Genomic DNA, 25154 nt, shown 5'->3' on the forward strand with positions numbered 1-25154 from the left:
CAATTGCAATGTTCTGCTTCATTCTTCAACAATGACCTATTTAGAGCTTATACTATAAATGATCCTTCTTGTCATTGTGGGTCAGATATTGAGGATGTCTACCATTACTTTTTTGTTTGTCCAACAAACTGGAAATACACATCATGTAGAAAAACCTTATTCAATAATCTTAACTGTCTATCCGAAAACTCTGTTTTAGATACAAAACTATTAATTTGCCGATACTTGGACCTTTTTTATCTAAATTTTCAAACATGTTCACAAAATTTCATAAAAAGGTCAAACAGATTTCTTATGCCTTGATAAAGCGTTATTGTTACTGGCACGGAACATCATCGTCACAGTCTTCACACTTAACTTTTGAGTCAACAAGCCAGAAGCTTAATTTTTTTAAAATTTTAGTTGGATTATGTTGGCTTGTAAAGAAGAACTTTAAAAGCCCGAAAGCAATTTTACAAGTCAATGCCATAGGACTTGTGGTTAAGCGTGAAGACTGTCATCATCATCAATACACACGTCATCGTCACAGAATTATATGACATTTCAAACTTTCTTTTTCTCTCTCTCCTCTTTTTACCTATGAAAGCTAGTATTATTTTCTATAAACTGTTTGCTTTATATGCATGTCCATTATGTTATACTATTATTGTAATTTTATATTGTATTATGGAGATAAATTCATTTGTATGATTTCTTGTGTCTAATTCATTTTGCTTTAATTCAGCAAATAAATTATGTTTCAACAAAACAGTAAATAATATAACAAACATTGCCGGTTTTTGAAATGATAATGCTAAACAATGAAAAATAGTAAAATATTCCACAAAATTAAGTTGGAAAATAAAAGTAAGTACATGTTCATATACGTAGGAGATGTATCCATTTAAAAAAAAAATGGTGGGATATGGAATGGTTTCTATCTTAGGGCTATTCCAGAAAAAAATGTATGGGGGGGTTGGAAGGCACATTGTATTAATAATACATGGGTGATGGGTATCAGAGCAACTTTTCACACTATAATGCACTATAATTCTCAATTACAATTGTCTGGGTGGCGGGTGCCGACAAAAAATGCCTCCCAACCCCCCCATACATTTTTTTCTGGAATAGCCCTTATTCCTTTTCATATTGAAACTTGTTTTGCTGGAAGATACTTGTACAATTATCTCATGCAACTTAAAATGTGTAGTTACCTTGTTTTTCCTGAGTGGAAACAGTTTTAGTCTGTTTAGCACCTGTTTGTTCTTCATACTTTCTGAGAACCTTCCGTACCACAGATACTTTAGGTGATCTGATTGGTAATTCATCTACTTGTTTTTCTGTCAATGATGATAAATCTCCTATAGTGTGAATATTCCTTGCTTTAACTAGTTGTCCCAGTCCTCTTGCCCTGAACAAATAAAATATATGCAACATCTTTTATTTAATGAATTAGCTTCTGTGGTCGTTAAGCGTGTGAAATGTATTTTTTTTCTATGGTTAAAAAACCAAACCACCCCCTTCCCAGCTTGCCATACACAAATCAAAGAGCTGATAGCTCTGAAGTGGAAGAAGGTGAATAAAAGGTAACTTGAATTACCATAAAAGCAGCCCCACTTACCCAGGCTGCTTTGTTCCATTATCGTTAAAATGTATTTTTTTTCTGCAAACAAGAAAAGGTCATAAGTACATGGATTTCCCATCCGTACAATCATTTTCTATGTTCAGTTGACTATGAAAATTAGGTAAAATCTTTAATTTGGCAGTAATTAAGAAGATCATATCAAGAGGAACACATGTGTACTAAGTTTCAAGTTGATTGGATTTCAACTTCATCAAAAACTACCTCGACCATAAACTTTATAACCAGAAGCAGGACGGACGGACAGACTAGAAAACATATTGCCCATAAATGGAGCATAAAAATAGTAAGACTTGTTACATACCTGCCAACTTTTGAAAGTTCCCATATGGGTTTTTACTGCACAACAACAAAATTAAAGGTTACAATTTTTAGCGATGTATTTTGCAAGATCTGGATTGTCTAGAAAAAGTGTCATATTTGTATGAACTTACATGACTTACATGCCTTTTCCTTAAGTCTGTTTGCATAATTCTACTTATATATTAAATGGTAGAAAAATTATATATGAAGCTAGCAGAAGCTAGACTATTAGCCTAGTTGCACATATTGTATGTTGACTTCTAACCAATTATAAACAAATTTAATATATAAACTTCAATTTAATCCTTGAAAGGAGGTCTAAATTAATAAAATAATTTATAAATTTTAATTTTTTTATTTGTCCAAAATCATTTAAATTCATTTAATCAACATCCTTTTATGATTATTTGATTAAAATATTAATCATTTATAGTCTTTTTACCATTTACATTTTTAAAAGCAAAATAACTGAAAACAGGATAAAACAAAGGGAAGTAACAAAAAAGTATTTCAATATTCCCAATACACATCGTTTTGATAACACAACGGTAGTTAGCCGGAGGTAAACATCGTTGATTACCAGTATGTTTGACACCCAAGCTGTAAAGTGAAGCCATATAATTATACATCTTCTTTGATGTTCAGGTAAAATTTAACACAGGTGTCAATTACACCCGTACAGTAGTAAGAAATGATCAAATATGGCGTCTGAAAAATTTCATACACGGGAGTTTTTTCTCCTAAACGGGAGGTTCACATGTATGTTACGAAGGGCATCTAATTCACATGACAAAGGAAACCCATGAATAAAGATAACACTTTATATATCCTTTTTATTTATATAAAAATAAAATCTTCTTGTCTGCAGGATTGCAAATTCGTAACTTCAAGGGCGAACTTGTAAACAGGGCGAGTTGTACCGATACCAAATTCACGCATGCGTAATACAAATATCTACAGTTAAAACATCCTGTTACAAGTAAACAAATTACGTTCATGTGGATGAGATGAAATCTAATAATTTACATAAATAAAAGGGTCATATTTACGATAGTGATTGTTTTACAATCATAATTTACAAATTAAATGATTCAGATGCCCAATCATGTGTAAAAATCGGTGTCAGGAATCTAAGTTGTTTTGAAATTGTAATACACGAAATGAATGCGGCATACGGAGACTCAAAGCCAATGGTCGGCCCCTTAAGTCTTCAGAAGACTTGACGTCTTCTTCCACTAAAAAAACATACACCAATGTCTGCTCAATTTTTCCATTTGAGAACCCTTTTCCTTTGTATCTTATCTACTGTGAGAATTTTACTATTTGTGTGGTAACCATCTTGTTTTTTTTGGGTAATAACAAGGGGCTCCAAGGTGCCTATTTTGCTGACCTGATTTACATTATATTGACTTAAGTTCCTTTAAGATGTTTATAATTAGTAATCAAAGGTACCAGGATATTATAAAATGAGTGATTTGACACCTTTTAAAAAATGCCAATAAAAACACACAACATATACTTTAATCTTTATTCAAAATCATGATTAGAGGTTCTAATAGGGTATTCTCATTATCAATCCACTGAAGTTACTAATCACTTTTAATTGTAGTTTCAGAGAAGTAGACAATGGGGCCAAATAGATGATTGTTTATAGAGAACCTCTCATTCATGATTTTACAAAGTTCATACTAAGGACGTGTTCACATTGACCTAAACTCGGTGTTGTGTAAGTGTAAATCACACGTAAACTAAACAAAATAACGTTCCCATTTATAAAATTCAATGTTTACATGTAGTGTAAAACATATTTTGTCTACATGCAGTCGATGCTCGATGAGGCCTTGTGTAGATTAACTTAAAAAAAAGGGGGGGGGGGTATTTTGTTAATTTATCTGAGCCAGAAATTTTTCCCCGCAAACGTTTTATTCCAGTTTTTTTTCGATGCTGGTAATCAATTTCTTTTTTAACATGTAACACTATAATGTATGGGGAAACTCTGATTTAGAATATTTTTGTATCATCTGTAGGACCTTTTTTCGTTTCATTTACAAGTGTGAACAAATCTTATGTACAGGTAATTAAACAAGGTGTATAGATGTGAACAAATTTAATGTGAAACCAATGTCCAGTACATTAAACTAATTGTAAACAATGTACATGGTGTTTGGTGTGAACACGGCCTAAGTTTACTGTACATGGCGTTTGGTGTGAACACGGCCTAAGTTTACTGTACATGGCGTTTGGTGTGAACACGGCCTAAGTTTACTGTACATGGAGTTTGGTGTGAACACGGCCTAAGTTTACTGTACATGGAGTTTGGTGTGAACACGGCTTAGATAACTAATTGTAAACAAGTTTACTGTACATGGTGTTTGGTGTGAACACGGCCTAAGTTTACTGTACATGGAGTTTGGTGTGAACACGGCCTAAGATTCACTGTGGTGAACACTTTTTTAATTGAATTTGAACCAAATGAGAATTATTTATAGACTACTTTCTGGACATCATTCCTACAAAATCTGACTAAAATTGGCGCAGTATTTTTAATTATAGCACCAATTATAAATTCTTATGTAGAGGTAACAAATGCCTATTAAATATTAAGAATGGTATCTATGTATCAAATAAGAATCACTTGTAGAAGACTTTCCTTTCCTTAAAAAATTTAATATTGAGTGCAGATCTCTAAAGGTCTCTTGATAATTATTCCCCCTTTCTCTTAATCTCTATTAACAATTGTAAAATCAGTGGTCCCTTAATCTGAGAAAGGTAGAGGTTATAATCTAGAACATACCACATGGATGATGTCAACTGTGGTAGAACTTTATCTACACTGACAGCACAACTTTGGAGTTCAGGAAATACTGCATCTGAAGTGTTCAGTTGAGATTGTTGGGTACTGGCATAACTACTCTGGCTCATTTCACTATCTTTTTTACTCTGAAAACAAATGTAAACAAAGTTAACAAACTTGTATATGAGTAACTGCCAGATAATAACTACTCTGGCTCATATCACTATCTTTCTTACTTTGAAAACAAATGTAAACAAAGTTAACCAACTTGTACATGAGTAACTGCCAGATAATAACTACTATGGCTCATATCACTATCTTTCCTACTCTAAAAACAAGTTTACACAATGTTAACAAATTTTTGCATGAGATACTGATAAGTATTGCAATAAGCAAAATCTATTTAATGTCTTTTTTAAATCTATCTTATAAAACATCTTATAACCTATAGAAACAGCTCTTGCTAGCGGCTACCATATTTCAATACTTACTAATTCAGAATCTGTTACTTGACTCTCACTTACTGAGGATGTGAAAATCTGAAATATTAAAAAAATATATACACATTTCTGCATTATATCTTTCAAATTTTATTTTAATTATCATTAGTTAAAATAATTAAACATTGACATGTTGTTATAGTGTCATAGATCAAGGTTTTTTTTGTTCAGTGTATATTGACTTGTGTTAATATGTCCTGTGATTGAGTTTAGCTATTTCAATTAATATTTCATAGTGTGTCTTTCTATGTTGTGATGTTACTATTGTTTCGGTTAAGAGTGAAGGTTGGTTCCTACTTAATAAAACGTTTAAAACTGCTGCATTTGTTTGCACCTGTTTCGAAGTCAGGAACCTGAAGTTCAGTAGTTGTCATTTGTATATGGGGTTCATGAGTGTTTCTCGTTTCTTATATACATTATAGACTGTTGATTTTCCAGTTTGAATGGTTTAACACTAGTCATTTTGGGGGCCCTTTATAGCTTACTGCCAAGGCTCTGTGTTGAAGACCATTCTTTGACCTATAATGGATTTCTTTTAAAATTGTGACTTGATGGTCAATGAAATAATGTTAACTATATCCCAAGTATAGTTGTGAATCAAATTCACCAAAAAGACAATTTTTTTTACGGCATTAAAATATATCTGTACAATTTTCATTTTACATATCAAATGATGAATTTATATCTTTAGAACTGGACAAGACATATAACATGCCACAAAAATAATCTTGGAAAAGTTCTGGTTAAAGTATATCTGCCTCCATGCAAACCATATGAAGCTGTGGATTTTGTTTTCTAATTCTGAGTCAATCAGTATCTCAATATCTAACTAAGCAGGTTAAAAACATTTAAATAAATAACATAACATACAATTAACAAACCTTTTCAAGTGAGGATGAGACTTTAGATGATGTTGACGATACCAGTGGAGACGATGGTCTCTCTGTTGTTTCAGTCATCTGTTTGGATTCTGATAAAGGTGTAGCAAATGATACTCTTCTTTGCTATAATTCAAAAAATATTATGATGTTAGAAGTTCCAACTGACAACTTTTGACACATTTATATCAAAATAAACTGAAATTATTCTCTCAATCATATTATCATCCAAAAATATCAATGTTATATTGGTGTTCACTTTTTAATCTAGCATGTAAAATTTCAGAAACACTGAATATAGAGCACTTGTGTTACCTCCAAAAAAATAATCTGAGTGAATAAACTAAACATAAAATGTATCAATATCTTTAAAGGTCAGCTCTTATATTATTTCCCAATGTGTTTACATCAAATAGTCAGTATTTTGTGTAATAATAATATTTCCCTTGCTGTATTACCCATGAAAAGGAGAACATTAAAATTTTCTCCAATTAGAGTTTTAATTGGTCAGATTTAGATGCTTAACTATCACATTTTGTTATTTATAGAAAATGCAACCTTTGAAGTTCAACCCCAAATCTGTGATTACTTTATATACTATTTACATATTTATTGCTGTAAACGATTAAACTGTACCTTTGAAGAAGGACGCTTTTAAATATTTATTGTATATAATTATGAAATTGTACCTTTGGTGGAGGAGATGGCGAGTCCTTTGCTTTCTCTCCACTAAGTCTTCTTCTTTTCAATATTCCTGCACTTGGTGAAGCAGATGGAGAGTATATATGGCCTATTTTGATTGGATGAAAACTTTTACGCTGTCTTGGTGATTCCAGACTTAAGGATCGGATAGTTGGTTTAAGTATGCTACGCCTTGCCATGATTGACCTTTTCTCAAATTTACGTGATACTGTGATCAATTTACTGTCGGAATGTCTATCAGCAAAGGTTAAACCTTTTCTTTTATTTATTACATCTGGAGTTTTACGTGGAGTTTCATCCTGCATCATATCATTAAATTTTTTCAGATTATCAGGGTTAATAATTTCTTCTGGTTCATCAACTTTATCACTTGTAGACTGAGATTGAGATGGTATAACAATCACTTCATTAGCTTCAGTAGTAAGTTCTGACAAAGCACCTTTTTCGTCTTTTTCTTCTTCTATCTGTGTTATATCTTCACTGTTCCTTTTGGTCCTTTTTGATTTAGATAATGATAACATATCACCTGGCGACTTCTTTATACCACGTGTACGTAAAGTTCTACCTGAGGATCTTAACCTTTGAGACAAAGGAGAAGTCTTCCCTTTCACAACCCCTGTTAATTTCTTTGGTCTGCCCTTTTTGCACTTATTTGACAAACCCTCTGGTGATGAAAAATTTTCTAAATCTGAAGTTGGACTGACATCTTTTGGTTTCAATGAAGAAAGGGGGACGTTGTCATCGCTTTCACTGTTAAATGATGTTGACATTAAACTGGTATCCAACTTTTCTTCTGACTTATTGTTTATATTTTCTGAACATCCATTTGTATTTTCAGAATTGTTGGTTCCATTAATCCCATTCACTTGTTGATTATCATTGCATTTCTTTTGAGCATCATTATTTTTATAGAGACTATCATCTTTCTTGTCTTGATTATTTCTCTTTTCTCCACCATCACATTCATCAGAACTTTTAACTTGTTCACAATTATTTTCAGAGCTTTGTATTCTGTCTTCCTGGCTACTTGAACTCTTATTACCATAATCCTGGTCACCTGAATTTTTGTTATTATCTTCTTGATTACTAGAACTCTGATGACTGTTTCCCTGGTCACCCAGAACCTTGTCTGCTATCAGTTCAGATGATTTCAAAGTGTCACCAGAAATATTGTCAGAATTTTTGTCTTCCTCAATTGCATTAATCTGATCTTCTTTGATGGAATCCTGCACATCTTCAATATCTATAGATTCTATTATTTGTTTGTTCTGTTTAATCTGATCAGAAATGTCATTGACTTCTTCAGTCAGATTTTCCTTGATAGATTTAAAGATATCCTCACTTTCCTGAACTTCAGATTCTTTGATTGATTCTAGCTCTTTTTTTTGTGTCTTTAAAGTCTCCTTGTCGTCATCAGTGTCTAATTTTGTATCTAAATCAAGTGGAATGGCTGTCTTACCCTTTGTTAAAGATCTTCTTTGAGCTACTTCCTTTTTCTTTTTGGTTGTGCTAACCCTTGTAGGTGTGTCTGTAATTGAACGATTTTCTGGTGTTTTCTCCATTTTTTGTTTATTGGTAGTGTCGGATTCAGGTGTTTTGTTAACTTTTAAATGAATTTTACCAGTCTCTGCATCTTCTGTGAAAGATTCATTAAAATCAACGTCCATGAAGTTATCAGTCTCTGTTGTTAACTGTCCAGACTTTTTCTGTTTGAATATTTGACTTTGTTCATTAATATTAGTGTTATCAATCTGAACATGACCAACTATAATTACATTGTCATTAGCTGATTTTGATGAAGAGTTTTGAAGACATTCTTCCAAGGAAATTAAAGCCTGGCTTTCCTCATTCCTTAATGAATTAATTTGTGATGATTCTGAAGACTTTTCTGATGGTGATAATTCAATTTTGGTTTCACCTTTTCCATCCTCTTTTTCAGGTTTTTTACCATTTGCTACAGGGGTTTTGACCTCCGAATGATTTTTTCCTCTCATAACTCTCCTTCTTTTTGGTGTTGATACAGAATCAGAAAAATTATGTCCATCCATGCCAGAATCTTCTTGACTAGAATTTTCTTCTTTTTTACTTGTTAAAGAAGCATGTCTTCTTTTACGTCTTGGTGGTCCAGCACTTTCTGGAGATAATTTTTTTGGTGTTTTCTGCTTCCTTTTTCTAGCAGAACCTATGGTAGGAGTAGCCAAAGTTGGTTCTAAAAGAGGATTATACGTTCCTGGATCAGATTCTTGAGCACTTTCACAGGTATCTGTTTCAATAACAACAGGGGGACTTTTGTCAATAGATTTGACAGATTTTTCTGCTTTGGTTGTTGTTTCACTCAGTGTAGATTCTAAACAAGGGTTATATTCCTGTGAATCCTTTTCAGTAAACAAACTTTCAGAAGCTGACAAACTTGCTTGTTTAGACTCACTTTGTTCAACAGAAAATCCTTGAGAGGCTGGTATATCCTCATTCTGTGCTGGTTCCTCACTTTGTTCAGGTTGAATTGGTTTTAAATCAGAAAAATCATCATGTTCATGGAGGAAAAGTTGAGCAAGTTCTTTGTCACCACTTCTGTTAGAAGACGGATCACTTGAACATGGTGTAAGACTTGAAGTTTTACTTGGTCTTCCACGTCTTCTAGTTGGAGTCAAACTTGAACTTGTGCCATCTTTTCGTGATGGACTATACTGTAGTATTTCATTTTGAGTCAGCTTCCTTAGTTTTAATACTGGTGTGCCTAGTTTGACACTTTTATTTGAAGTAGGAGAAGCCGGAATGAAATTAGAGTCTTCACAGAGGTCAAGGTCTAATTGGTTTACTGGTTTAGGTGGAGTTGTAAGAATAGGATTCAATCCTGTTGATTTCTTTGGAGACTGGGTCTCTTCAATCACAGCTATGACAGGGGATAGTTTACTTATCTTAGTTTTGTCATTCATTTTATCTAGCATATCAGTTGTTGGTTTCACAAAAACTGTATCATCATTTGGTGGCTTCATCTTTTTAGGAGACTGTGTTTCGTCTACAAGTGATATTGATAAAGATGACTGTGAAGAAATTTTCTCTTGTGATGATAGTAACTTTTTGGATGCCTGGGAATCTTCTGATGCTTTGTTGTTTACAATCTTATCATCTTTTTTGCCATTTTCAATAGATGATCTACGTGTTCGAACTCTTGGTGAATTAAAAACATTTGTTGATTTTTTTCCTTTTGTTTTTTTCACATTACTTTCAGACTCTGATTGCTTTGTAGGAGATTTAATTATCCAAGAATCTAGTCTTCTCTGTGAAGGTGACGGAAGGCCTTCCTCCTTACAAGGAGAATCCGACTGTGAGGATTTCCCAGGGGGTGACAATCTAGGTGTACCTAATGACATTAGCTGCTGAACACAACTGATTTCATCCTCTTCCCTGCCCATTAATGACTGGTGATCATCCGACTCATTCTGTTTAGTAGGTGTACCTTTTGAGGCAATGCTAGGTAACATACTTTTGATGACATTAAAGTGAGCAATATCTTTCTGTGAGGCATCAGGACTTGTAGCATCAATGTTGATTTCATCAGAAAACCTGACAGATCTCTGATTGGTTTTAGAAGTCCCCTCTGTATCATTTGTGGAAGACTTTTTCTTGTTTCTCTTCCCATGTATACTTGGTTCTCTCTTCTTTACCTCTGGTTTTTGTGAGGATTGTTCATCTTTATCTTTTTCTTGTTTTTGAGTTTCAAACTGAAAACAAATAAACAACATTTGTGTATCATGATTTAGTAGGCCAACATGTGGTTTTATACTGCTTAGTTTATATATGTGAAAATTATGTATCAGCAAACAGGGACAGGTGTCCAAAACATCTGGAAAGGGCCCAATCTTTACAACTCATCACTGTCAAGCTGCAGACCAAATATAAATACATTAGTTGTAGTTCTTCAGAATAAAGATGGAAATATGTGTTGGACAAACAGACAGGCAAGAGGATGGTATTACAGTCACAACTACCGTATAGTCGGTTATATCCACAGATGTAAAATTTCAAGATTTTCATTTTAATAAGGTATAGGAAATATTTTGGCGGTTTCCAACTTTTATCAATACCTTTACATGTATATTTTTTAATTTGGCGGAATTAATTTTGGCAATTTTTTCCTATCCGCGATAAAAACCCAGTATACGGTATTAGTAAGGGGGCAATACTAAATCATTGTTTTACATATTCAGTGATAGAGACATGAGGCAGAGAACAATCTTCTAAAGCTTTTAATGACAAACATCAGACACCTGCCTAAAATTATAGATAATATATCTCTTTTATCTTCAACAACAAAGTTTTATAAAGTTTGTTGTCATGGCATCATGGACAAGTGACATGCCTATTTCAGCATTTGTCCAAAATTTAAGTTTTGATCCATGTTATACTGTTCATATGGATGTAAATTAATTGTATGTAGTTAATCAGTTCCTTGTTTTAAATTCTGTTTTAATACATTTATTATTTGTAAAATTTTTACATTTTTTTTACTTACATTTTTGGCTGGTAAAATCTTTGGTAGCCTATAAAAAAAGCATGTATATAATCTTAATGTTTCATTGTTGTTTTGTTCATTTCTACAGTTTTAAAAGTTCTTGATAAATTTCAATATTTCACTAAAGGTGGTTCGATCAATATATGCACATTACCAAGGAAAGTCACTTTGAATATGGGTAAACCATCTCAAAAAGGCAATTTTAAATGATCTTACACTTTCATTGTAATCAAACTCCCAACTTTAGGTGAGATATTAAAGTGCTTTCCACGGGTCCCATGGGTGTTTTCTAAAAACATCCCCAAAAAAATGAAGTCATATCCAATTTTTTCCCCCAAATAAATGTGTGAATACTAATTAGGGGGAGATAATCCAAATGTAATTTCCAATTACATAAATGTTACGAATTAATATAAAATAGGTAATTAAACAGCAGAATTCATTTAGGAAATAATATTCTTTTTATCTGTGAGAATTATTAGCCATTGCATTTTTTCACATTTTTTTTATGTCAGGGCCTTTTATAGGTAACTATACAGTATGGGTTGTTCTCATTGTTGAAGGCCTTTCTGTTGAAGATAATTGATTACATTAAGTTCATTTGAACTCGGTGGATAGTTGTCTCATTGGCTATCATACAACATCTCCCCCCCCCTTTTTTTATTTTATAAAGAATCATTTTCAACAAACAGATGTATATTTTATAAATGTGTGCAATTCAAACAAACTTTTCTTTATTTCTAAGGTTCTACATACTGTGATTGTGACTGAGAATTGCCTGTGTTGAAGTGGGACATCAAAGAAATATCTTGAGAGGCATCCAATGTGTTGTACATAGCTGGTACTGTCCTGAAATAATACATACTTTCAAATTAGTTCTGTATATGTGTACACAGTTGACACCATTCAGGAATATTATGTGCCAAAATTAGATCAACATATAAAATTGAGAATGAAAATGGGGAATTTGTCAAAGAGACAACAACCTGACCATAGAGCAGACAACAGCAGAAGGTCACCAACAGGTCTTCAATGCAGCGAGAAATTCCTGCGCCCGAAGGTGTACATATATTCAATATATTCATTTCACTATCAGTAGACAAAGCACTACCCTAATGTCCTGTGGAAAAATGTGTACAACTGCTAGGAATTCTTCTATTTTTATTTTAGATATGATTCTCTGACTAGTAAAGTTATTTAATATCTTCCCCATGATAAGTAAAGCTATTTATTCAATCAACATTTGACATTATTCTCAATCTTTATAATCTTTTTCTAAAAGATTACAATTAATTTGATCAAAGTTTTGAACACATACCTTTTTTCTTTGAAAATTTCAATTTGATGTTCTGTCAATGGGTTCCTTTTAGGAGGTGGTGATTTTATAACTACAAAAACCTGAAAAAAACATTACTGTCAAATCATTTCTTTCATTTCAATATTTAATTCATTGTTCTTTTATTTTATGAAAAGAGTGTTATATATATTATTGTTCGGACAGATGAACAGATAATGTGAAGGCAATTAAAGTTTTGAACGCTGACGTGAAATCAATACATGCATTAACAAGTTTTCTTGCATGTTTTATTATTTGTATAATGATAAGAATAAAAAGTTTACAACCAAATTTATTTATCAACCAATAAGATCTATCTTTTGGCATTATCATAGTATAAAGGTGGATCACTTACTTCATTCTGAAAGTCATCGACTGGTAAGATTTTCTTCTTTGCTGAGTTTGGTGTTTTTTCTACTGGTTTGGCTGAAGATTTGTCCATGTGAGGTGATACTGCTTTCTTGAGAAAACTTCCACAGATCTTATGAGGTGATGGTATTCCAGGAATATGAGGCTCTGGAGCTTGGGAATCCCCCTGAAAGATTGCACAAAGGTTAGTTGTTTGGAATCTTATAAAACTATCTATATACGTCAAATATGAACCGATACTAAAAGGTCAGTTTAAATAATATTCAAGTCACATTTGTACATTGTTTATGACTTTAACATGGAGTTTTCGACAGAATAAGTATCAAAAACACTTAACTTTCATGAATTTGTTATCAACTGATAGATACATTGTACTCTCACAATATCAAAGTCCCAATCCCATTATTTTGGCAAAGATCAGTGGAGCAAAACTAAATTAAAACCCTATCTGTAACTCATAGTAGACTCACATACCAAAAATGAGCTTAATATGCCAAATTGATTAGAAAAAATAGTCTGCATAACTGTTCATTTCAGAATAACTGAGAAGGATTATTATATAGCCACTACCCTTGTGTACTGGACCATAAAAAAGTATACGACTCAGTTATAATTCAGTCATTTTCCTTCCTAAGTTATTTCATATAAGTATTGAAACTCAAGAATACCAAACATGTAAACCAGTGGATTAATTATAATGAAATGTATATATTTTTTTTACCTGCGTAAGTTCACTACAAGGTGTCTCATCTACAACATCTACTTCATTATTAACAACCCAATTTGGTAAACTGATTCGAAGACGGTGTTTCTTAGTCATACTCTGTAAGAGCTCACTACAAGGAAAAAAAGTATTATTTATTAGACTGAAAACATCACATACTTTTTACATGTATTACATTTTCTGTGTACCAGAAGAAACAAATCCTAGTAAAAAAATATTTTTTATTGTACACAAATATCTTGCAGTTTCCATGTCAAACAAAATGTTTGTTAATTGCTGGTACATTCAAGCGATAAAATGGTTCTGATGACAAACTATTAATAAGTATCTCATCTAGAGGAAGTTCATGGTTTTGAGAGATGAAACTATTAAATGTTACAGACCCAAGACTTTTCAACTATTTCAATGGGGGTCCTGTTCTAAATGTATTGGTCCAAAATTTTTGAGTGATGACACTAAATTTATACCTGAGACTTTCTGGATAGTCCAATGGTGGTCCTGTACTAAATGTATTGGTCCAAAAGTTTTGAGTGATGACCATTATACTACGTCTAGGATGAGATAATGTGGCCTCTACAAAAGGTGATATGATCTTCAGAAAGTCGGAGTCCACTTGTCCATTGTAGTGTTTCTGTATGCTATTACATATAGTCTCAGTCATTTTCTCTGTCTGAAATCAATAAATTTTTTTTTATAAATAATCAGATGCATCACAAGTGACTTTTAAGAGGGGGGAAAGGACCTGTATCGGGACTCTGGGATTGGGTGTTTTTAAGCTCTGGATTTCGGGATTGACCCTTTCAGGATCCAGGAATTCTTTTTTCGAGTTTCACAATGTCAGATAAATTTAAATTCGTGACCTCAGGATTTCATGTTTTTAAGCCCAGGATTACGGGATCAGGATCCCTACGACCCCCCTCTTTTATAAATTAATTTTGAGATTTATTATAACCTGTCAATTCACCAATAAAATAAATTCTATTTTGAAAGGCACAAATAGTTTTACTACTTAAGCAATTTCAGTGGTCAACCAATGTTTTTTTTATTACACCTTCAATTAATGCATGTCAGGATTCCCTCCACAGTTTTGGGTTGGGATACCTGGTGTTATAATATGGTATATAATTTTAAGTTCTCTCATTATGATGTACAGGTCTACTAATTTTCAAGTCGATGGGATTACAACTTCATGGTAAACTACATTGACCAAAAGCTTTAACCTAATCAAAGCACTGTAAGCGCTGTAGGCAGTTAACCAAAAACCAAGGCAAACATAATTATGAAAACTGTGGCACTGTTGCTTCAATTTTTGTTAAAGATTTTTAAAAAAGAACAAACATTAAACATTCATATATCATGTATATTGTACATTTATGTTCATTTAATGAATTAACCATTAAGGCAAAAAATTCATATTTTATCGACGTTTTCAAAAGCAACACATATATCAAGTATATTTTTTCATGATCATGAGTCTGCAGTGGTACAAGTTCGCAATGATTGCAGTTGTTCTAGTTGATAATTAACGTTGGTATTAGTTGACTGTTAGTAGTTCAAGTTAACTATAGTACAAGCTTGTTTAAGTATCATGAATGGACTTGCTTCCCTTGAAAGAAAACTGAGATTGTTTTCTACAGTACAAAAGTTACGAGACCCAAATCAGACAAATATTTACTACTACAGGGATCAAAGGTGGGGTCTACCTGACCTGCCCATAGTAAATGTAAATGACCCCCCACCTTCACCCTAAATCCATGATGTGTAAGTTTTGGAACTAGAGGCTCTAAAGAGCCGGTGTCGCTCACCTTGGTCTATGTGAATATTAAACATAGGACACAGATGGATTCATGACAAAATTGTGTTTTGGTGATGGTGATGTTTGTAGATTTTACTTTACTAAACATTCTTGCTGCTTACAATTATCTCTATCTATAACAGTAGTTTCTGTGGAAAATGTTAGTGAAAATCTACAAATTTTATGAAAATTGTTAACAAGAGTGCACACACTGAAATGTCTCGCCTTCTTTACTAATCATTGATATTATGTTGATAATCCTAAATACAAAGCTTTATTACGACTGTCACATAAACTTAACATGAACCATGAAAATGAGGTCAAGGTCAGTTGAACCATATGCCAGGCAGACATGTACAGCTAACAATGCTTCCATACAACAAATATAGTTAACCTATTGCTTATAGTTTAACCCTTTCGCCGATGAGTCCCGGTTTACCGGGATTCACGCTTGAGACAGCTGACGATGAGTCCCGTTTTACCGGGATCGGAATACATCTTTTATGTTTCCCGCTCAAAACAGTGCAAACATGAGTTATCTTTCTTTGATGAATACCCGGATGAAAGTGTAAACATGGCGCTTCCGTTTGTTGAAAACCGTGTCAAAATCAGACGAAATTTACGAGAATTTGAAATGAGGGAACATTTTTTTTGAAAAAATATGGAAGAATTGAAGCCAAACTAGTATACTTTTTTGACAAAAAATGTCGTTTTATGTACAAAACACTTAGAATGGACATCTTTCAGTGTGAGGAATTTGTACTGCCTCATAAAATTTTTCAAAATTTTGCCGTTTTGGTTTAAACAAGAGTGCACACGCTGAAATGTCTCGCCTTCTATACTAATCATTGATATTATGTTGATAGTCCTTAGTATAAAGCTAAGCTTTATAACAACTGTCACATAAACTTAACATTAACCAAGATAACTAAACATAGACCAATGAACCTTGAAAATGAGGTCAAGGTCAGATGAACCATGCCAGGCAGACATGTACAGCTAACAATGCTTCTATACAACATATATAGTTGACCTATTACTTATAGTTTAAGAAAAATAGACCAAAACACAAAAACTTAACACTGTGCAATGAACCGTGAAAATGAGGTCACGGTCAAATAAAACCTGTGCGACTGACATAAAGATCATAAAATATTTCCATACACCAAATATAGTTGACCTATGGCATATAGTATTAGATAAAAAGACCAAAACTCAAAAACTTAACTTTGACCACTGAACCATGAAAATGAGGTCAAGGTCACATGACATCTGCCCGCAAGACATGTACACCTTACAATCGTTCCATACAACAAATATAGTAGACCTATTGCATATAGTATGAGAAAAACAGACCAAAACACAAAAATTTAACTTTGACCACTGAACCATGAAAATGAGGTCAAGGACACATGAAATCTGCCCGCTAGACATGTACACCTTACAATCATTCCATACAACAAATATAGTAGACCTATTGCATATAGTATGAGAAAAACAGACCAAAACACAAAAATTTAACTATAACCACTGAACCATGAAAATGAGGTCAAGGTCAGATGACACCTGCCAGTTGGACATGTACACCTTACAGTCCTTCCATACACTGAATATACTAGCCCTATTGCTTATAGTATCTGAGATATGGACTTGACCACCAAAACTTAACCTTGTTCATTGATCCATGAAATGAGGTCGAGGTCAAGTGAAAACTGTCTGACAGACATGAGGACATTGCAAGATACGCATATATAAAATATAGTTATCCTATTACTTATAATAAGAGAGAATTCAACATTGCAAAAAATTTGAACTTTTTTTTCAAGTGGTCACTGAACCATGAAAATGAGGTCAAGGACATTGGACATGTTACTGACGGAAACTTCGTAACATGAGGCATCTATATACAAAGTATGAAGCATCCAGGTCTTCCACCTTCTAAAATATAAAGCTTTTAAGAAGTTAGCTAACACCGCCGCCGCCGTAGCCGCCGCCGGATCACTATCCCTATGTCGAGCTTTCTGCAACAAAAGTTGCAGGCTCGACAAAAATTGACTATGAAGGGCAATAACTCCTTAGGGGGTCAATTGACCATTTTGGTCATGTTGACTTATTTGTAGATCTTACTTTGCTGTACATTATTGCTGTTTACAGTTTATCTCTATAATAATATTCAAGATAATAACAAAAAACAGCAAAATTTCCTTAAAATTACCAATTCAGGGGCAGCAAACTAACAACGGAATGTCCGATTCATCTGAAAATTTCAGGGCAGATAGATCTTGACCTGATAAACAATTTTCATGTCAGATTTGCTCTAAATGCTTTGATTTTTTAGTTATAAGCCAAAAACTGCATTTTACCCTTTTGTTCTATTTTTAGCCATGGCGGCCATCTTGGTTGGTTGGCCGGGTCACCGGACACAATTTTCAAACTAGATACCCCAATGATGATTCTGGCCAAGTTTGGTTTAATTTGGCCCAGTAGTTTCAGAGGAGAAGATTTTAGTTAAAGTTAACGCCGGATGACAACGGACGCCAAGTGATGAAAAAAGCTCACTTGCAGGTGAGCTAATAAAAAGGCAGGTAATTATAAAACAGTTGGTCAAAAATTCTTGGGCTTGAAAGATATGTTTTCTTAAAAATGAGCCGTATCAAAATGAAAATTTTTATAGGACCAGATATAATTCCAAACATAATTAAGGTAAATTCTTTAAACCTACTAATTTTTTTCCATCAATAAAATTTTATAATAAACAAGAAATAATTGTAATATAATGCTGTTACATAGTCTCCCAAATAAAGCTCCCATAATTATTCATTCCCATGGTAGCCTGACATTGGGCAAAGTCTAGTACACATTGGTTAAGTCTAGCAAAGTGATATGCATATGTGACACCTATGAGATTGACCTTGAATGTCATTCATTCTTTTAGAAATGACAAACAGGAATGAATATGGTTTATGGGTTGGTATCTCAATCTTTTACAAGTTCTCAAAACACACACAAGAGGGGTGGGGTGACCCTAGGGACTACCCCTATATTTCATTTGATTTTTTTTCATTGTCCCATACATGAATATATATGGTTTAGGGGTAGGGATCTCAACTGTTATCAAGTTTTTAAACAGGAGGGGATGGGTGACCCCAGTGACTTCCCCTATATTTCATTTGATTTTTTATATTGTCAAATACATGAATATATATGGTTGAGGGTGGGGATCTCATCTGTTGCCAATTTATAAAACAGGAGGTGTTAGGTTGACCCTAAGGACTCTCCCTATATTTCATTTGATTAGTACTTTTGTCCCATACATGAATATATATGGTTTAATTAAAAGGTGGGAATCTCGACTGTTTACAAGTTCACAAACAGGAGGGGTGGGGTGACCACAGCGACTCCCCTATATTTCATTTGATTTAGAGGTGGGGATCTCAACTGTTTCCAAATTTCTAAAACAGGAGAGTTGAGGTGACCGCAGGGACTCCCCCATATTTAATTTGATTTGTTATAGTCCCATACATGAGTATATATATATATATATGGTTAAAGGGTGAGGATCTAGACTGATTCATAGTTCTCAAACAGGAGGGTGTACAGTGACCCTAGGGACTCCCTTTATAATTCATTTGATTTGTTAACTTGTTCCATACATGAATATATATGGTTTATGGTTGGGGGTCTCAACCGTTTTCAAATTCTCAAACAGGAAGGGGTAGAGTAGCCCCACAAACTCGGAGTCTTCACCTAAATTTCATATGAGAGGGGATAGGAGGGGTCCTGATCCCGAAATCCCAGGCTTAAAAACACGAAATCCGGAGGTCCCAAAATTCGAAAAAAAGAATTCCCTGATCCCATAGTCCAGATAAAGGTCCTATCCCCCTCTCATATGATTTGATATGTATTGTCCCATACAAGAATGTATATGGTTTAGGGGAGGGGATCTCGATATGTTTCCAAGTTCTAAAAAAAGGAGGGGTGGGGTGACTGCGAGGACTTCCCCTATATTACATTTGATTTATTATATTGTCCCATACATGAATATATATGGTTTAGGTTGGGGATCTTGACCTTTTCAAAGTTCACAAACAGGAGGGGTGGGATGACCAAAGGGACTCCCCCAGTAATTATTTGATTATTTATATTGTCTCATACATGAATATATATGGTTTAGGGGTGGGGATCTGGACTGTTTCCAAGCTCTAAAACAGGAGGGCTGGTCACCCTAGGGACTTCCCCTATATTTCATTTGTTTAGTTATATAGTCCCATACATTAATGTATATGTTTGAGGGGTGGGGATCTCATCTGTTTCAAAGTAATCAAACAGGAGGGAGTGACCCAAAGGACCCCACATATATATCATATGATTTGCTTACATTCAGGTATCATATAATCTAGTTGTACTATTTGTGAAAATAAAGTAAGAAACTTCCAGCTATTTTAAATGACCCTTCAAAATTGAGAAAAAAAAATACCCATTGAAATTGCAGGAACCTGTTTAGACTTTAAAAGCATCTCACATGCATTATCAACATTTATCACTGATAAAGAAAATTTATACTGTCACCAGGAACATATTTATTGTTAGATATACTGTTCCCAGCTGTCACATTCTATTGGATTTTGACATTAACATTTGTCTGCATTTTTTTCTTTAACATATATCTTTTTGTTTTCAATTCTAGTGTTTATATTTATTTACCATGCATAGATGTATTTTGTCACCTGTATGGAATTTTTTTAGTTGATCGCCAAATCCGGAATTACTCTTATCCGCTTCCGGAATCGGATCCGATATTGTAATTGGCATCCATTTTGTTTTCAATGTTGTTTTTGTCAGTCAGATACAATTTTACTCGAATTTACACATTATTTGTCGGCGATTTTCTGTATAAAGCTAGTGGTTGAACAAAATGAACATCGCTGTCATGAATAATGATGAAAATAAGTTTTGAGATCGTTTATTTGGAGATTTTGGTAAAAAGGTTTGCAAAGTTATTTATTATTTTCTTTCTAGTGGCATGTCGGGCGTAGCTAGTAACCAAGTCGAAAGTCCGACTGCAAAAGTGGATGGTCACGGACCTCAGATCACCGCTAATTTGAACCCCTGTCTACATACGCAAATTTCGTCTTCTAATTTAAAATTGCCGCCAACAGTATGAATTTTAATACACTACTGACGTAGTTGACTACATATTGATGACAAACAATATTCCTACGACTTTTGCCATTTGGGAAATCTAAACTACCTGTCTTTAGAAATTTTCGGCGATTAAATATTTCATACATTTGTTCTTTGACATCTTAGCCAAAAGCTCAGGGGATAATAAACTACATAAGGATTCCTAATGTGCTCTACTTCCTACGTGCAACTTCAAAACTTTTGGATAAATCGACGATCATTTAAGGTTTTTCTGGTCATATTTTTTGTAATCCAGAATTAAAAGTATGAAAAAACTGTTCAATTAGTTATAAATAACATACTATTCAGCTAGATAATAACAATGGAACATATTCAGCATTTATTGGGTAGAACACAAATCTAGGGTGCTCGCATAAGGCAGCTTAACTGTCTAAAAGTATGAAAAAACTGTTCAACTAATTATAAATAACATACTATTCAGCTAGATAATAACAATGGAACGTATTTCAGCTTTATTGGGTAGAACACAAATCTAGGGCGCTAGCATAAGGCAGCTTAACTGTCTAATAATGTACTGCATGGAATTTAGAAAACATAATGCCCCTCTGCTATCATTGGCCATAGACAGTACAGAAATGAAAACCCTTTAATATGATTTCATCATGTATTTTTTTTTTAAAGATAGCACTGATTGAACATTTCACAGGAGTTAACCAAGTGTAATTTGTTAATAAAATATACACACTATTGAAAATCTTTGTAATTTGTTAATAAAATATACACACTATTGAAGATCTTTGTGATTTGTTAATAAAATATACACACTATTGAAGATCTTTGTAATTTGTTAATAAAATATACACACTATTGAAGATCTTTATGATTTGTTAAAAAATATACACACTATTGAAGATCTTTGTAATTTGTTAATAAAATATACACACTATTAAAGATCTTTGTAATTTGTTAATAAAATATACACACTATTGAAGATCTTTGTAATTTGATAATAAAATATACACACTATTGAAGATCTTTGTGATTTTTGTTAATATGCTAGACAACCAAAATGTATCCCTTGACAAAATGTTCAAACTTATTTCTAAATGTCCTTGCACATAATAATCTACTGACCTTTTTAATGAATGGTACACCAGACCACCCACTAGATAATTTATAGAGACCAGATATGGTATTGACTGTCTTCTCTAGAAGTTTGACCAGAAATGTTGAAGATGTTATATGAGAATACAATATTGTTATTGTTTCAAAAACAGTTGAAAGTATACTGGTTAGATTTGGAGATCCACCATCAATTTTTCTTGTCAGCGATCTCAACTGAAAATGTAATGAAAAAGGAATAACTCAAAGTTTGACTTTAGCAACTATTTATATTTATGCAAACATGACTTCATATTAAAAGACTAAACATTTTGCATATGTAATTTTTTTTAAATGTTTGATAAAATATGAGTAATTCATCTGTAATATATAGACATTTTATGTCAGTCCATAGTATTTACATGACCATCATCCACTTTAGTTCTAAATGCAATACTTTTCACTACTATTGTAAACTGTTATCAGCCTGTAATTTTTAGAAGTGGTTGTCCTTTGTAGATATCTTAATTTTCGTTTTTAAATTGTTACACATTATATCATCGCTCTGCCTTTTTAAGCTGTCTATACAGGGTTTTGTTCATTGATGAAATATGTACAGTGGTCTATAACTGCTTAAATCAACTTCATATGGACTCTGTTGGATAGTTGTCTCATTGCATTGGCAAACATAACACATCTCCTTATTTTATATTGTGGATATCTTTTTGGAGAGTTTGTGTGTGTGTGTGTGAATACTTTGAAATGAGAGTAAAATTGTGAAAATTCAAAAACTTAAGAAGGTTTGATACCTTTTGTGGACTAGACATGAAGTCTTCTGTTAACTCAGAGAAGATAACACTCAAATGACACAGCAGGTCAACAAATGACTGTAAATTTTCTAAAGGTTTCTGTTTTTTCTTAGCCCATTTAGCTGGACTTATACCACCTAAAATTAGATTTCAGAATGAATATAACATTTAGAAATGGTCCAATCTATGATTATCACAAAATTATATGTCTTTCAACAGCTGCTGTTTGCATAACTTTTGTAAACATGTAGATAAAATAAAATCTATGAATTAAATTAACTTTACTAAATACAATTATTTTAAACAATCATAGAAAACCCATATTTCTATTAAAAGTAGAACTTTAAATCAACAAAAATAAATTACTGATCATATAATAATATTCAATGTTAAATGCAATGAAAGAGCCAAAACATGTTTTTTTTTGTCTGCAAAAGTACTATAAAAAGTATTTCAACTTCAACTATAAAAAACATGAATTAATTATGTTTAATACAATACATAAAATTGTAAAAGTATTTAACCCTTATCAAAGAACAACATTCATGGCTATAGTCAAGCATATGAATGACAACACCTCAGTTATACCTTTCCACTTTTATGAAGCAAACTAAAACACATATTTGTATTGACATGTACTGATGAAAACCTACCTATATTGAAGTTTCCAGTAGTTCCTACAGAACCAAAGTCCATACAGTTTATCATCGCCAAACACCCTTGTGCTACAAAATCTAAACCATTCAAATTCTGAAACGGGAAATGGATATCATTTTTTTTATGTTTATATCATAAGATGTTTCTAAAATAATCAAGACTATAATACACAATAAAATTTACATCACTACCATGAAAAGGTATTTGTTCACATATGAGCTTAGTGAAAATATTTGAGAAACAAGAATGTGTCCTCAGTACACGAATGCCCCACTCGCACTATCATTTTCCATGTTCAGTGGACCGTGAAATTGGGGTAAAAACTCTAATTTGGCATTAAAATTAGAAAGATCATATCATAGGGAACATGTGTACTAAGTTTGAAGTCGATTGGACTTCAACTTCATCAAAAACTACCTTGACCAAAAACTTTAACCTGGAGCGGGACAGACGGAAGAACGGACGCACAGACCAGAAAACATAATGCCCCTCTACTATCGTAGGTGGGGCATAAAAACTTTGCTGTTTTGTTTTAAGTTGCTTGCACATAAAACTCAATGGATTCTTTGAACATATTTTAGGATTAAATACATGTACATGCATATGGTGAAAAATTCTATGGGTAAGAGTCCAGAAAACATTTTAGTGACAAGTGTAGATGGTACATTATTTTATGAGCAGTGGGGATTCCATTTAAGTGCCTAAAAACCTATGATTTTGTTTCTGGAATAACACAATCAACCATGCAAATGTTAATTCAAACCTAGCAATTCAGCAAAACTTTTGAAAAATGTGAACCTTAAGTCATGAAATATATTGCCTCATTCAAAAAGAAGATAAATGTAACAAGTGTAGCCTTACTAGGAAACAGTCCTTTGGTATGTCTTTGAGTATTATATGACACAACTCTTCACAGCAAACATTGGATTCAGCTGTGGTCACTAGTGCTGAGAGACGAGATAGGGTGCTATATAACTCTGTCCAGGTCTTCACCATTGTCTTGTATGTTGGCTGAAAACAAAAGTATATAGTTAACCTTTCCATACACCATGTTTTCACATAAAAGCCACACAACAACAACAACTATGTTTCCACTTAAAACTAAGATTTTTCTAAAATAGAATGTTTTGAATCTGCTTATTAGTCCAATATATTTTTTTACACAAATTATCATGTAATCAATTGAGTATAATTGACAAAAAAAATAAGGCAACCTATTGTTATATCCCAACTCACCTGAATGTAATACGATGAACAAAAGGAAAATAACACAAAATGTCAGACTCAGACAACTTCTGAAACATATACATTATCAATGTTATAAAATTTTGAAATAACTTGTCACAAAGTGCTTTTGAGAGATAAAGAAGAGATGATATATTTAACAATAATACTTACTGCCTCGACAGCATGTGTCATCTTATATTTGACGGGAAATGTCAACATGTTGTACATACAATCAAAGTTGTGTTCTAATGAATCTCCTTGGTTTATTTCATTGGTCTAAAAATACAATAATTAGCAAACATAAACTCATACATTAAATTTATACACATATATCACATAAAGTCTGATTTATTCTTACAAAGATTTCAAACATACTTTAATGTGGGATAGTCACAAATATACAATAATATTTCGTCATTAATAAAACCATATTGGGTAACAAATAAATTTAAGAATTCAACATAGTCTTTTTTAGTCTACAAGATGTACTATGAGCTATTGTTTACTCATTGTACCCCTATATATATGTATAATAGGTAAGACTAGTAGTTATTGAGAAAAATGGGACAAACATTTCATACATATGCATGACCTTGCATATAAAGCTTGTTGAAAAAAATATATAACATAATTGTGTTTCTGACAGGACAGATGTGAACCAATACATTTGCACCTAC

At 33.0% G+C, this 25154-nt stretch overlaps 1 protein-coding gene across 1 annotated transcript in view; it reads right to left on the reverse strand.

The window, feature by feature from the left end:
- Positions 1–25154, reverse strand: part of LOC139513665 (telomere-associated protein RIF1-like) — a 55197-nt gene that overhangs the window by 6381 nt on the left and 23662 nt on the right. Inside the window, exons 17-32 of the mRNA XM_071302360.1 lie at positions 24649–24753; positions 24112–24261; positions 23247–23343; positions 22594–22730; positions 21818–22021; positions 14211–14413; positions 13741–13855; positions 13006–13185; positions 12633–12712; positions 12071–12163; positions 11315–11342; positions 6786–10523; positions 6100–6222; positions 5210–5257; positions 4719–4864; positions 1194–1390 (exon numbers count right to left, since the gene is read on the reverse strand). Of these exons, the coding sequence (XP_071158461.1) occupies positions 1194–1390; positions 4719–4864; positions 5210–5257; positions 6100–6222; positions 6786–10523; positions 11315–11342; positions 12071–12163; positions 12633–12712; positions 13006–13185; positions 13741–13855; positions 14211–14413; positions 21818–22021; positions 22594–22730; positions 23247–23343; positions 24112–24261; positions 24649–24753 (5644 nt within the window). The remainder of the gene's footprint in view (positions 1–1193; positions 1391–4718; positions 4865–5209; positions 5258–6099; positions 6223–6785; positions 10524–11314; positions 11343–12070; positions 12164–12632; positions 12713–13005; positions 13186–13740; positions 13856–14210; positions 14414–21817; positions 22022–22593; positions 22731–23246; positions 23344–24111; positions 24262–24648; positions 24754–25154) is intronic.

Source organism: Mytilus edulis, chromosome 2 (genome assembly GCF_963676685.1).
Source record: "Mytilus edulis chromosome 2, xbMytEdul2.2, whole genome shotgun sequence".
NCBI lineage: Eukaryota > Metazoa > Mollusca > Bivalvia > Mytilida > Mytilidae > Mytilus > Mytilus edulis.